General features: G+C 43.2%; 1 protein-coding gene across 2 annotated transcripts in view; it reads right to left on the minus strand.

Annotated features, from left to right (window-relative positions):
- KCNJ6 (potassium inwardly rectifying channel subfamily J member 6) overlaps positions 1 to 15,223 on the minus strand; it is a 163,586-nt gene that overhangs the window by 98,265 nt on the left and 50,098 nt on the right. Inside the window, exon 2 of one of the 2 annotated variants that reach the window (XM_053970597.1) lies at positions 13,683 to 13,731. In XM_053970597.1, the coding sequence (XP_053826572.1) occupies positions 13,683 to 13,707 (25 nt within the window). In that variant the 5' untranslated portion in view covers positions 13,708 to 13,731. Of the gene's footprint in view, positions 1 to 10,834; positions 10,850 to 13,682; positions 13,732 to 15,223 lie in introns of those variants that run through there. The other variant, XM_053970598.1, reaches the window with a different exon arrangement.

A 15,223-nucleotide genomic window follows, 5' to 3' on the forward strand; every position in this document is an offset into this window, starting at 1 on the left:
GTGATTCAAGGGCATACTTCTAGTACCTCTACTTTCAAAGAAATGCGGATTTGAGGAGGTTATCCATGTGGAAATAGGATATTAAGATTCTCCCCTTTGTCTTCCCTCTTTGCAACTTTTCTCTATTTCTGTTGGACTGTAATTAATTCTCTGATCTTTAGTTTAATTTTTTTCAGGTCTATCTGACAGCTGAATATTAATATGCCCGATAAAGGATTTTTTACTCTCCTCCTCTCTTCCAAACCTCTCTCTTGTCTTCATTCCCAGCTCTGGCTGTTGGTATGAACAGAGGGCTCTGTTATTTCTGTCTCAACAGCACTTCACCATTTCGGCATCATCTTTAATTCCTCTGCTTTCCCTCACTCCTTCACTGCCTGGTTGGGTGTTCTTGTATTTTTTTTCTATCTGATCACATCCCTAGAACTGCTGTAATACAAACTCTGTGTGGCACACAGAGAGTGAAGCACAGTCTGCAAAGCTGCTGCCAAGATATCCCTTTCCTGCCTCTCTCACCCCCCTCCACTCTTCCCTGCTCCAATGGTGTTCCCACTTTTTTTCTGCCCTCTGCCTGTATTTTTTTTTTTCTCTCTGAAGTTTCTTCTGCCTTTCAGAAAGCACGAGGAATCAGATCCTGGTTTTAGACCTGCTCTTCTCTCCTCTGCCTCTTTACCCTGCACCTTTTACGAGTGTCTTCCCTCAGGAAAAGTCCCATCCCCAGGGAATCTCCAGGTCCCTGAATTACATATTCCTTGTGCTCCTCCTTGTGAGTGTGAACTCTCTGCTGCAACAGCTGCATTCATGGCTTGCCACAGAATGGTGGGATTTTCTGATATCCTAAAAAATATAAAACTCTAATGGATGTCTGCCATGGAAAGGAGGAGGAAAGAGTGGCTGGGAAGTGAAGTATCCCCAAGGACAGTCACAGCTGCCTGGTCAGTCTTATTGAACAGGCTCTTTCTAAGCCTCAAGGCAAACACTATGGATTTATCAGTGCATAAGAGGAGTGCAGAAGAGGAAGAAACAAAGCAGCCTTTTTTTTTTTTTAACTCTGCAGCAATCTGTAGATGCTTGGCTGAGATGGGCTAATATTAAAAAGAAAGCACATTGTCGCACTCTTCCCACACCTCCGAGCTACAGACTGAACCCTACAGAAGACACAGCACTCCCTAACATCTGACTGAAGCACATTGGCTTTCCCTGTGCCAAGAGGAGGATGGAAATGGTATCAACACCTTGCTTTAAAAATGCTGTGAGCAAAGATTAACAACAGAAAAAAAATAACTCCCCAAAAAAACAGAACAGAAGAAGGCGTGTTATATTTGGAGCTCAAATTGTGATTTACACTGACAATTTCAGTGGTAAGCAATTTCATTGCTTGACTTTCTTCTTTTTTTTTTAATTCATTTTAGAGGTTTTTACCTCTTGGCTGTCCCTGAGGTTATAAATTACCTGGAGCACAGCAAACCACCAGCAGCTCTGGCTTCTTCCTGGGCAGCACTGCCCATTCTCCTTTCCCTGTCTCTAAAAGCAAGATATGCTCTGAAAGTATGAGATAAAAACTTTTAAACTTTTCCTTCCTTCCTTTCCTTCCTTTCCTTCCTTTCCTTCCTTCCTCCCTTCCTCCCTCCTTCCTTTCCTTTCCTTTCCTTTCCTTTCCTTTCCTTTCCTTTCCTTTCCTTTCCTTTCCTTTCCTTTCCTTTCCTTTCCTTTCCTTTCCTTTCCTTTCCTTTCCTTTCCTTTCCTTTCCTTTCCTTTCCTTTCCTTTCCTTTCCTTTCCTTTCCTTTCCTTTCCTTTCCTTTCCTTTCCTTTCCTTTCCTTTCCTTTCCTTTCCTTTCCTTTCCTTTCCTTTCCTTTCCTTTCCTTTCCTTTCCTTTCCTTTCCTCCCTCTCTTCTTTTTCCCTTCCTCCCCTCTCTCTCCTCTTCCCTCTCCCTTTCCCACTTTCCCCATTCCCCTCATTCCTCACTGATCCACATCCCACTGTGATTCCTCAACACTCACAAATCCCAGTCCTTCCCCAGATCCTCCCCCCAGCAGATTCTGCTGTTTCAGTTCCCCAACATCCCTGGCTATATTTAGCCAATTTGTCTAACTGAGTAGGGGAAAAAAAAAATCCTTTACTTTCTGTAGGGAATACCAGCAAAGCAGCAAATATTGCCATGGCAACGAGCCTCTCAATCCATCAGGCTCCTGCAGTATCTAATACATAATCTGGAAGGCAGGGACTGGCATGGAAAAATGAACATAACATATTGGCACTTCAGGATTTAATATCCCTTCCCTGTGACCTTAATTAGCTCACCTTATTTGGGGTAATTATCCAATTTTGGAGAGAAACTTCTCTGTTATTTGGCTTTCCCGAGGAAAGCCAATGTGTGATCTGCCTTCATTAAAATGCAACTTTTGACTTTTTCCCCACAAACATGCCACAAAATGGGAGTTTCTATAGTAACACACAATGCAGGCTCAATTTGAAATTATAATCTTTTGATAAAAATGAGTTTCCCCCAGCCCCCTTCTCTATATATTTTCTTTTTCTTAAAAATTTGGTTTTGCCACTCTGGTCTACCTCTTCTCTCTTCCTAAGGAAGTTTGAAAAGAGTTCCTTAAAATTATAAAGCATCGCTGAACTTAAAATTACACATTCCCACACCTCATTTTCATTTGTACATTATAAATTTTATATCATTTGGTAACTTTTTCACCTCATCTTATTCTTCAGTTATTAAATTTGTTTGCTATGACTGTTTTATCCCATGGGAAAAAAAGAAGTGCATTGCAAGGAGTGTTAGAAAAGCCTTTATCAAGTTCAGTGATAGGCCTTGTGTTTTTTTTTTTTTAGACAAATTGTGTTATGGGGTCTGTTTATCACTCATTCAATTTAAACATTTTAAAAGAAATTAATCCCTGACCAGTTTCAATAACATTTAAGAAGCATTTCCAGGCCTTCTGCTGCTGAGTGGGAAGATGTAGAACCATAAAATCTTTTGTCAAGGCTTTGGAAGTGGAATTGGGAGGGAAGGAAAAGAGAAGGATTTGATTGGATTTGGGGTGTCCAAAATAGGAACTTGCAGGAGTGAAATATTTCATGGAGAGCCAACCTGGCCCTAAAGTTTTCCAGGAAATCCACAACTTTTCTGGATAAACTCTTGTTCCCTGATATACCTAACTAGCAATCAGTGAGGTCACACCTCACTGGGATCTACCCACTCAAATTTATTGGGATAAAGAAATAATTTAGCAGTGTTCATGAACCTCTCCCTTTCCTTTTCATGTTATGATCACGGGCACCTGATCAAATTAGGAGGCAGAGAAGCAGCAGGAGTTTTTCTGTTCACTTTCAGGGGGTTTGTATGGTGCTTTTCAAGATTTCACTTTGAAACATTACAGCCCAGCACACATGATTGAATGGATTCCAAAAATACACAGCCTTCACCCACAAATTAGTGCACCAGCATGAGTTACTTGTTCCTTAAATAGTAATACTCCCCTAAATAATAATGTTATCACCAAAAGACACTCAACTGCATGCAAGAGCAATATGCCATAGAAAGCTAACTTAGTAGGAGGTCTGGAGATAGTTCTGTTCTGCTTTATTAAAAAAAAAAAAAAAAAAGAAAATTTGCCAGTACACCATCCAGGAGATCTCAGAGGAAATTATTCTTTACCTGTCATTAAGAGAACTACTCAAACAATACTAAAACACAGAGCAGAAGAAGAAATGTAAACTGCCACCCAAACTGTCAAGTGAAAGTATAGGTTTTAAACCTCAAGAAAAATGTGCCATTTCTAAGGACAGGGAGTGATGTTGTTTGTTGTCCTTTGGTTTGCAGGTAGGTGAGCAAATGTTTCATGACACATGACATGACTTCATTGTGTAGGATCCCGGGAGAAACAGAGGAATCCTGTGATGTAGAGAGAGCAGGCTCAGCCTGACAATGATAAATATGTCACACAGTGACAATCATTGTGTGATTTAGCTCTTGTGAATGAAGGAAAATGGTAATTGAAAGTGTCATGATTTGGAAGCATAATCATCTCCCCATCACTCATCCTCAGGCAGTGGGAGGAGACGCAGCTTCCCTTTGTTCCATGGGTGAAGTGTGAGCTGCCTGAAGACATGGAGGGACACTTGGAGTCAGGCAGCAGGGTCAGATCTGACCTCCCAGATCATGGAATCTCAGAGTCCTTAAGGCTGGAAAAGTCTTCCAATGTCACAGAGTCCCAGCTGGGATTGTTCACCTGCACAGGAGAAGCTTTGGGCTGAGCTCAGGGTGGCCTTGCAGGGCCTGGAGGAGCCCCAGGAAAGCTGGAGAGAGACAATTTCCAGGGGATGCAGGGACAGGAGCCAGGGAATGGCTCCCAGTGCCAGAGGGCAGGGCTGGATGGGAGATTGGGAATTGGGAATTGTTCCCTGGCAGGGTGGGCAGGGGCTGGGATGGAATTCACAGAACATCCCCACCTTGTCCCCAGCCCAGAGCTCTGAGTGCCACCTCCAGGGGACACCTGCAGGGATGGGCACTGCAAAGCTCCCTGGGCAGCCCCTGCCAAGGCCTGAGCAGCCTTTCCATGGGGAAATTCCTGCTGCTGGCCAAGCTGAGCCTGCCCTGGCCCAGCCTGAGGCCGTTCCCTCTCCTCCTGTCCCTGTTCCCTGGCAGCAGAGCCCGACCCCCCCGGCTGTCCCCTCCTGGCAGGAGCTGTGCAGAGCCACAAGGTCCCCCCTGAGCCTCCTTTTCTCCAGGCTCAGCCCCTTCCCAGCTCCCTCAGGAATTCTCCAGCCCCTTCCCAGCTCCCTCAGGAATTCTCCAGCCCCTTCCCAGCTCCCTTCCCTGCCCTGGACACGCTCCAGCCCCTCCAGCTCAGTCTCCTGCACTGAGCATTTGAGGTGCCTCAGCACCTCAGTGGTGCCAGGGGGGCCAAGAAGTGCACCTGTGTGAGGTACATTACCACCAGCTGTGCTGGAATTACCTGTGTCTGCCCTGAAGGAACACAGGGTTTGATTTTTGATGAACTTTTCTGTTTTGCGCTATGTTTCTGACAGGTATGTGCATTAATAAATGTACTTATGGAGTGTGAGGATGACAAAGTGGGGGGAGTTCAGCAAAGAACACCAGGACTGCAGGCTCTGGATGCTGATGTGGATTATGAAATCTAACAGGGTGATTAGAGAGAGGTTCTGCAAGCTGGCAAATGTTTGAAGAAGGGAGATAGGGGAATTATTTAGGAAGAAAGAGCAATCTCTCATTACGTGGCAGAATTTCAGTGCAGTGCTAACAGTGAGGATCAGCAGGTGAACACAGCTGTGTCCTCCTTTTCCTGCAGAGAGAAAAGTCTGTGAGACATTCCTGGGCAGGAACAGCAAAGGGAGCAATGCTGAAATCAGGGATTGACTGATTTTTGAGGAGCAGAACAGCCCCACTGCCCAACCCTGGCTCTGAAAGCTGTGCTGGGCTCCCTCAGAAGGGGACAGACCTTGCAGGTCTCTGCCTTCTTGTTGGTTTATATTTTAACAGCTCTCTCACTGTGGGGAATGACTCCCACTGGAGTCTTTCTGGTTTTCTCCTCCATGTGGTTCAAGATATTTTATGGTGAAAGGAATAGTGGTAAATAAAGTTAGAAGAGGCTGAGCTGTGAGTATGGGCAGTCACTCAGCAATAACACTTTGAATTAATGTGTTCTGTGCACACACTTCCAGGCATTATTTGCCTTTAATATGGGTAATATTGTCCCTGTTTTCCCCTGTCAAATGTTTGGAGAGCAATGAAGGCAGGTAAAAAATACAGGGAGAACATAGTCCAGCTTTAGGGATTAATTTAATAGCCAATTAAAAGGCAATTAAAAGACATCTGTCCAAAACACACTGAAAAAACCTTTATCTCATTGTTTATATTGGAAAGTGCAACTGGGCCCTTTTTCCAATGAAGTTGGACATTTCTCTTTCACATCAAATAGTTTATCTTGCCATGCTCTACAGTTATTTTCCAGTCACTGATTCTGGACGCCTTCGCAAACAATTTTCAAAGTCCAAGGTTTTAAAAATCCAATACTTTATGACACTACTTGTTTAGCAGCTGTACTTGTACATCTCAAATGCTTTTTGGTTTTTCTTTCTTTCTGGTTTGTTTTTCCCTTAGCTGTTGACCAGCTTTCTTTGCTTTCCCTCACATTCTATTTCCTAGAACTAAAATCCATTCTGGTCTTTTCTCTGCTTGTTAAGGCAGATCCAGTACAGATCCAGTACTTGATCCAGTACAGAAAGGTTTCTACAGCTTTCAGAAACATTGATCCTTTTTTTCACCCTCGAATTTGACTCATCTGCTCTCTGTGGAGACAATTGATTAGACATTTTTAATGATTTTTTTTTTATCCTGAATGAGTATGAACTTCCTGCTCTTTACAGGTGGAAGCTGCTCTTCCAGCACTGCACAATGTTCACTTCTCCAGCTGAACAAGTTGGCTGGCACCTCTGGAAGATTTAAACTCTGCATTAGAAGAGCATTAAGATTATGAAACCAAACCCCAGATAGAATCATGAAATAGTTTGGGCTGGGAGAGACCTTAAAGCCCATCCAGTGCCACCCCTGCCATGGGCAGGGACACCTCCCACTGTCCCAGGCTGCTCCAAGCTGGATTTGAACACTTCCAGGGATACTTAAGGGGGCAATTCTCCCCAGCCCACAACTGAACACACACATTATTTGGGTATTATGAGAAAATGATGTCTCAGTAGAGGCTTAAATCACTTAATTGACATTTTTGACCAAGGTCCTCACAATCTGGTTCTTAAAATCTGAAATTACTTCAGCTTTCAAGATTAAATTTCTGCACATGCTTAAATTAATTATAATTTCCAACCCCCCTGGGCATATATTTTCCCTCTGAAGACCATCTCATTCCTAAGTGTATCTCATACCAAAACTCATCCAGAGTCACAAATTTTCCCTTCAGAAGATGTTGGTGCAATAGGACAAGGGACTGGGATCTGTAGGGAGCAGTGTCCTGGGAAGCTGGGAAAGTGTTTTATCTAAAACCTTTTTACCTAAACAACTTTGATGCAGCACAGAATCAAATCCCAAATGTCCTGGGAAGGATGGCACTGGAAAACTCAGCTTGACTCTGCTGTGGGCCACAGGAATGCAAAGGAACACTGAGAATTTTGAAATAGTGGCAGCCTGACTGCAGCCTCTATTTTAGAAGTGAGTGATTTAGCAATGGGTGACCTGGAGCTAATAAAAAGAAAGGAAAAAATATACATAAAGGTGGAAGGAACAGGAAATACTCTGTTTCAGGGAGAAGAAGTCCAGTGTAGCCTGCATGTAATCACTGTTCCTAACTAGAAAACCAGAAATTTTTACTTAATTCATAATTCAGCTCTTGGTTATCTCATCCATGAGATTTGGAATTTAATTTTCACAAAGATTTTTAGCTTAGCCAAGGAATATTAGCAGTGCTATCAAAATTTAATATGTTTTTGAAAAATCCAAGCTTCTAGAATCAAATGACTTTGTGAGAGTCTTGATTTTCATTTGGGGAAAAAAAAAAAAAACCAACAATTTTTGTCCTTCACACTTGCAGAGAAAAGGTAAAGATAATCTGGAAAAGGTAAAGATAAACTGGAAAAGATGTCAATCATCTTCCTGCCTAAGAGAAGTTTCCTTTGTTAATTATTGCATAAATAAGTTCACAGCTCTTCTAGGCCCCTGTCAGTGCATCACTGTGACAATAAAATTCTTGCTTTCCTGCATAATGAATTCCTGCTTTAGAATTTCATTCTCCCCTCAAAACCTGACCTTTGCCTCAAAGAATAAACTGTTTTTTTCATTTAATAATAGCAGTGTTCTTTCTGTTCTTTTGATTGTATTAGCATCAGCTAATTTCTGCTGAAACAACCAAAATAACAACAATAATAAAATCATACATATCCTGGTTACTTGTAATTCAAATTTGACCAAAGATTTAGGGAGTTAAGTTGGAAATAAATGTTAGCAACCTACATAAGCAGTACTGAATCAACAAGAATTAGATGTATCACTTCCATCTGTAGCTTAATATTTGATAGAAAACTTCTTCTCAAGTAATAACTGCAACAACAGAACATGAGATAAGGAAAATGCATCTTGTGGGAAAACCAGCCTTCCTATTCTGCTCTTGGCACACCTCAAAAAAAAAAAGGATAACCAGAGGACATCTGGATATTTTCAAAATAAATTACTCCCTCAAGCACAGGCAAATGTCTTTCTTGAATGAGTTTTCCAAGTGTTTTGGAGTTTTTGCTTTTGAATTTTGCATTTTAAGAATCTGCACTTTGTAGCAAATGGGTGGCACTTGATACCAGTGTAAAATGTTCAGCTGGAAGTTTGTCCTTAGAAATGCTTACTGAGAGTGAATAATCAGTGCTCTGGACTGAGGAGATGAAAGTCAGGCTTTAGGATCTGCTCTTAAAGGCCTGGTCTGCACCTGCACAGGGTGTGGTGTTCACACCGGGCAGCATTGCTGCACCACTGACTGCTGTGAGCAGGAAAAGTTAAAATCACAGACTCACAGAATGGCCTTAAAGTTCATCTCATCCCACCCCTGCCATAGCAGGGACACCTCCCACTGTCCCAGGCTGCTCCAGCCCCAGTGTCCAACCTGGCCTTGGGCACTGCCAGGGATCCAGGGGCAGCCCCAGCTGCTCTGGCAATTCCATCCCAGCCCCTGCCCACCCTGCCAGGGAACAATTCCCAATTCCCAATCTCCCATGCAGCCCTGCCCTCTGGCAGTGGGAGCCATTCCCTGTGTCCTGTCCCTGCATCCCCTGGAAACTGTCTCTCTCCAGCTTTCCTGGGGCTCCTCCAGGCCCTGCAAGGCCACCCTGAGCTCAGCCCAAAGCTTCTCCTGTGCAGGTGAACAATGCCAGCTGTGCCAGCCTTTCCTCCCAGCAGAGCTGCTCCAGCCCTCTGCTCATCCTGGAGCCTCCTCTGGGCTCTCTGCAGCAGCTCCAGCTCCTCCCTGGGCTGGGACAGGGCTGGGGCAGCTCTGCAGGTGGGCTCTCACCTGAGCACAGGTTCAGTGTCTCCCTCTAAATTCCTGTCAACAACTCTGTAGATGCAGCCCAGGAAACAACAAAAGGCAAAGACAAAAGGTGTAGTACTGGAGGGAAAAAAGGAAGTAGGCATTTTACAATGTCCTACAGCCAGGGTATGTATTTACCACACGTTTTTCTTGTATGTTATAAAACACATGAATGAGTGTTTTATGTTAAATCATCAGAACTGCTCAAAAAAAATTCCAGACTACCCTGGCACACATAAATCTGGAAATGCTGTGACTTTCAAGTAACTCAAAGCAGAAATATTTTTTCTCTTTATAATCTCTCCCTACAAATCTGAGAGAGCAACAGGGACACTTCAGGCTCAGACACTGCAGACAAGGAAAAGAAACATTATGGAAAAGCACTTCATGATAATCCAACTCTCTCCTGGGGTTTGTCTGTCCCTGAAATTCCTTCAGTTGGCTTATGTTCTTTCTACCCCCTCCTGAGTAAAATTGGTGGCATCCATAAATCAGAAGGTTTTATCTGGAGTCATCTGAGGTCTCGGTATTCATCATTTCACTGTCTGTGGAAATACATCCACGGACATTTGGAGCTCACATTTTTGTAACAAATGAAGGAGCAACCTTATTTTAAAGCAGCTCAGCTGCCTCTGGCTGTCCTGAGGCAGGTGTGTGTGTGTGTGTGGAGTGACCTGGCAGCAGAGCAAACAGAGCTGGTCACTGCTGGGGGAGCAGATCTGAACTGGATGTCAGTGTCAGACACCCAGCCCTGCCCATTTCCCATCCATTCCCAGCCTGGAGCAGCTGCCCCCTGCTCATGGCACACATCCCATGGCACACCAGATCCACGTTTCTGCAAAGCTGAGAGCTTTGACAGCCTCAAAATGACTTTCCTTAAATACACCAACATATTTGGCTACTCACTAAACATCTTGTAGTGCTCATTCCACAGAGCATTCCTGAGGACTGGAGAGTTCTGTGGAGGATGTTTCTCTAAATAAAATTTTCATATTGGACAAATAGGTCAGGATGAACATTTGATTCCTTCCTCTGCTGTTAAATATTTGCTCTCCTACCTTCCCTGCTGGGCTTTAGCCGTTTGCAGGCCTGGGGATGGATTAAAAATTTGGTTAAAAATGACCACTGGGGCATGGGGAGCTCGAGAACAGCAGGGAAAGAAGAAAACAAAAGTTGCAAGGAAAATAATTTCATTCTTGGCTTCCTGGATATGCTCAGCTTTTAAGTATGCTGAGGTTATATGAGGAAAATTGACTAATTCAGGCTATAAAGAAATTTTAAAATGCATATGGATTTTAAGGCATTATAAAGGAATTCTTGGACAGTTCCCTGGGGCTCAGTGTAATTGTGGTGGCTTTCTATTAATTCTGTGCAAAAGTTGTAAAATAATAACTTGAGGCAAGGAGTGGTGTTATTTGGTATTCATTTCTGCTTCTGTATCAGCTCTTAGGGACTATCCTGAAAAATTTAGCAGAACATTTCTTGCTAGTTTGTACTTTAACTGTTGTATTAAAATTATTTTCCCCCTCTTTTTTTTTTTTTTAAAACTTTCAAGGAAAACAGATCTCAAGTACAAGGCTCTGTCATGATACCTAATCTCTTTCCATCATCATAAAAGTTCCATGGAAAGAGGAGAGAAATAAAACAATAATGCAATTTTTTTCCTTACCAATGTTCCCTACAATGTGACAGAGCCTCTGAGAATGGCAATGCAAAATGTGACAAAAATACAGACTTATTCCTGGTGGCAAAAAGGAAAAATATAACAGCCTTGGAACAACCTCTGCATCAGTGTTCTCTCAGTCTCCCTCTTGGTGTGTGGTGTGATGTGAATCTCAGGTCCAGGGGCTTTGATTAGTGCAGAAAGATCCAGAAAATCTTCATGGAGGAGAAGGGGCAGAGAGCAGTGCTTGGCAACTTCAGCAGGGTGTTCTGAGAGGGAGAAAATACAGAGCAGAGCAGGGAAGGGGATTGATTTTTCCTGGGGCTCTGCAAAGATGTGAACAGAAGGAAGAGAGGAGAGCAGCTCTTGGGTGAAACAGGAAGGAAAGTAATAATTCTGTTATATTGGCACCGTGGTCAAGCCATTTCTCCAGGTCTCTGAAACCGTCTCAGGCTTTGAATGCCCTTCTTTATTTTCTCAGTTCCAAGAAAAAAGCACCTGCAGTCCAAGCCAGAGGTCCATTTATCTACTCCATTTATCTCATTTTACTCTGCACCAGCTTTAAAATAAGTACTGCTGTACATTCACTAAGTATTTTATTTACACCTTGCAATGCTGTCTAGGATTTATTAAAAAATATTTTAAAATGCCATGAAATCATCTGAAAAATTCATAAAAGCCTTGCATGAAGTATGAAAAGATCCTCACACAAAGCAGCAATAAACCCCTTAAGCATCAATCTGTCTCAAAGAAGTCAGATGAAATAATTGGCAGGACTAACAGACATCCTGAACTGCACAGGGCATTTTTGGCCTTGTGTTCCCAATCAGTTACAAAGTGTTCTGCAGGCCTCTCCCCTGGCTCCTCAGAGCACTCAGAGGGTCTGATTGCTTTCCCTGAGCACTTTTTGGCAATATTCCTTCACCTTGTTTAAGAAGGGTTGTGCAAAGTCCAGCAAGTCCCTAATGAACTGGGAGCTATCATTTATCTTCTCCCACCTTTGATAAGAAGTTCCTCCTTTGTTCCATCCATCAGGACATAATTACACATCCATCCAACATCCAGCAGCACCTGATGGGGTCCTGGGATGCTTCTAGGGGTGATGCTGGACATCCACAGAGACTAAAAGAGCAGAAATATCATTTTTACAGCAGAGGGTTCCTCTGAGGCCAGGTGGCATTGTCCTTTTGGGCCTTGCTAAGCTGTAGTTTTGTGATTTCTTCTGTTACCACCCCGGCTTGGCTGCACCATGGACAAATATTTATTTTTATATATATATATTGTAAAATGCAGGCGAACCCAGTGGGAAGGAATGATGATATCTGACTCCAGTTCAGAAGGCTGAATTATTTTTTATTATAACTATATTATAATACATTAATATACTATTTAAAGGAGATACTAAAACTACAAACCTACTTTTTCTAACTACCAAATCTAACTCACAACTCGTGCCCCTCTCTGAGAGCCCAGCCACAGGTGGGTTGGATTGGCCACCAGGCTCAAACAATCCTCACCAGAATCCAACCAAGCAATCACCCCAGGTAAACAATTCTCCAAACACATTCCACATGGGAAAAACAAGGAGCAGGAATAGGAATTGTTTTCTCTTTCTTTCTCTCTGTGCACCTCTATGAAAAATCCTGAGAGAGAGAGAAATGTGCTTGCCACATGTATATATTTATACTTTTATATCTATACTGCAGCAATTTAAAATCACAGAATCCCAGAATGGTTTGGGTTGGAAGTGATCTTAAAACTCATCCAGTGCCACCAAGGGACACCTCCCACTGTCCCAGGCTGCCCCAGTGTCCAACCTGGCCTTGGGCACTGCCAGGGATCCAGGGGCAGCCCCAGCTGCTCTGGGCACCTGTGCCAGGGCCTGCCCACCACCCTTGGCAGGAGGTTTGGAACAAGAAGATCTTTGAGATCTCCCAGGCCTGCTGCACCTTTTTGTGGGATTGGCTGTTTCTGATACTGAAATCATTTTTCTATAGCTTGTAGTGCTGGTTCTGCCCTGCAATGACATGGGTAAGGACATACAGGGAATGATTTCAAAAGGTAACGAAGAATTTGGGAAGAGTAAAAAGTCAGGGAAATGCTGCCCTAGGAACAGGCCTTCTGTACAGAAGCAGAAAAAAGTAACTGGGAAGAAATTTCTGATATAAACAAGTTGTGCATATCTGTGTTTCTGTCTTTCTGTGGTCTCTGGTTAAGCAGAGTGAAATATTTCTCCCTTTTGAGTCAATTCATTTAAGCTTCCATAGGCTTCGGAGCTGATAAATTTGGGTAAGAGGCAGTGATCTACCAGGATTTCACCCTAAATGGTCTCCAGATTTTGTCCACAAATAAATTATCCAGCCTGATTCTGTCAGCTACAAAAGCTTACAGCCACTACTCCATTACCTAGATCCCAAAATATGGCAAAAATACAAACTATTTCTTGCTGGGCACACATTTAAGACAACACAAACCTCTCACAAACCAGAGAAACCAACTGAAAGTTTTCCAGATACAACACTTTCCATAATTCCCATTGGATGAATGTGGCACAGGCAACAATCCTGAATAATTGCACTGGATTTAGAGTGACCTTCTGTAAGCTTGTAAAGGAACACATGAATCAAGTAAATTAGGCACTTATTAAATCCACAATTAGTTACATTCTATTTAAAAAAAAAACCCTCAGGCTTACAAAATCAAACATGGAGCAGGTTCTTTGCTGGATTTAAGCCCAAATAGACGTGATTTAAGCAGTGCATGAAGGAAATAGCAGCCCTTGTTCTGGGGATTCCTATTTTCTTTTATTTTTTTTAGGAGTGGAATGATTTATGGTGAATTTGGGAGTGAAGACAGGGCTGAATGAGATCCCTGGGTGCAAGCACTGCGTTCCGGGTTTGTGGCTTTATGAGAGGGAGGGGGACAGATGGAAAAAGAAAGTGGTTGAACTTCCTATTTGTACTCACTCATCGACTCTGTCAATTTGGCCATCTCTGTTTCTCTTTGGGGCTTCTCCTGGGGGAACAGACAAAATGAAAAACAAATATATATATATATATGTAATATAGAAATAAAAATACACCTGAGTGCAAGTGGCAATGTGAGGGGAGGACATTCATCCATTATATATTTCTATTTTATTTAGGGATATAACTTCACTCCTAAATAACCTGAACCTCTGTGGGCTTTTTGTCTTTTTTTTTTTCTTGTAATTTCTCAATTTTTCCTACTATGAAGTGTGAAGCTTGTATTTATTTATCTGTGTGTATCTAGATGGAGAAATTGAAATTATTCAAAGTGATAACGGAGGAGGAAGCCCTCCCCTGTTTTTCACTCTCTGCTAAAATACTCCAGCGTGTTAGGCCTTCCTGACAAAAGAACAACCCACAAACCACTTTTACACTGCAGGAAAAAAGCACTTATTTAGAAATAAATAGATTTTCTATGGGAGCTGGAGTGTGTGGTGTGGCACTGGGCTGATACCAAGATGAACTGAGATACTTGAGGGACTCCCAAGCAAACACACTGGTCTTTGTCTCTTGTTCCTTGCCTTATTTCTTGTTTTTAATTTGATTTTTTTTCCCTTTTCAGACAATTGTAGCTGCTGTAGCCAAGACAGAGGCTTGCTCAATCAAGAGCCCTTGAATCTGGTGAAAATCAAAATACCCAAAGCACGGCTCAACCAGAGCAATCGAGGCTGGGCCCAATCTCCTGCTTTCAGAGCCAAAGTTTGGGCTAAATGAAAACTGCAAAGCTCTTGAAACTCCAATTAAGTGTTTTTGAGAGGATGTGGTGGGGCTGTTGTGACTCCTCTGATCACTCTGGTGGCTGAGTCCCACCTCCCCACCTCTCCACGTGTTCCAAGGCTGTGAGAGTGGCTCTCCTGGGCCATGGGTGAGGAGATCTCAGCTCTTTTGTCCTCAAAAAACCTCAGTAAGGGAGAGAATTTCCACAAAAATATCACTTTATTGGGTGTTTCCCCAAACAGAAGCTCCTTATCTCAGCTTTGGGACAAGGTGCAGTGTTTTGGGCAGGGGGACCTTCAGTAGCTGCTGGAGTGACTGGGGACAAGAGTCAGCGTGGTGACATCTCTCTTTGACTGCGTCTGTGCTAAAAACTCCACCAGCTGAGAATTCACAGAATCACAGAATTCCCAGAATCACTGGGTTGGAAGAGACCTTCAAGACCATCGAGTCCAACCCAGCCCCAAAACCTCAACTCAACCCTGGCACCCAGTGCCACATCCAGGCTTTGTTAAACACACCCAGGGATGGTGACTGCACCACCTCCCCGGGCAGCCACTCCACAACTTTATCACCTTTCTGTAAAAAACTTTTTCCTGATACCCAGCCTGTGTTTCCCTTGGTGCAGCTCGAGGCTGTGTGCTCTGGTTCTGTCAGTTCCTGGAGAAGGAGCCCAAGCCCAGCTGGCCACAGCCACCTCTCAGGAGCTGTGGAGAGTGCTGAGGTCAGCCCTGAGTCTCCTTTTCTCCAGGCTGAGCTTCCAG

The sequence above is a fragment of the Vidua macroura genome, chromosome 2, assembly GCF_024509145.1.
Source record: "Vidua macroura isolate BioBank_ID:100142 chromosome 2, ASM2450914v1, whole genome shotgun sequence".
Lineage (NCBI taxonomy): Eukaryota > Metazoa > Chordata > Aves > Passeriformes > Viduidae > Vidua > Vidua macroura.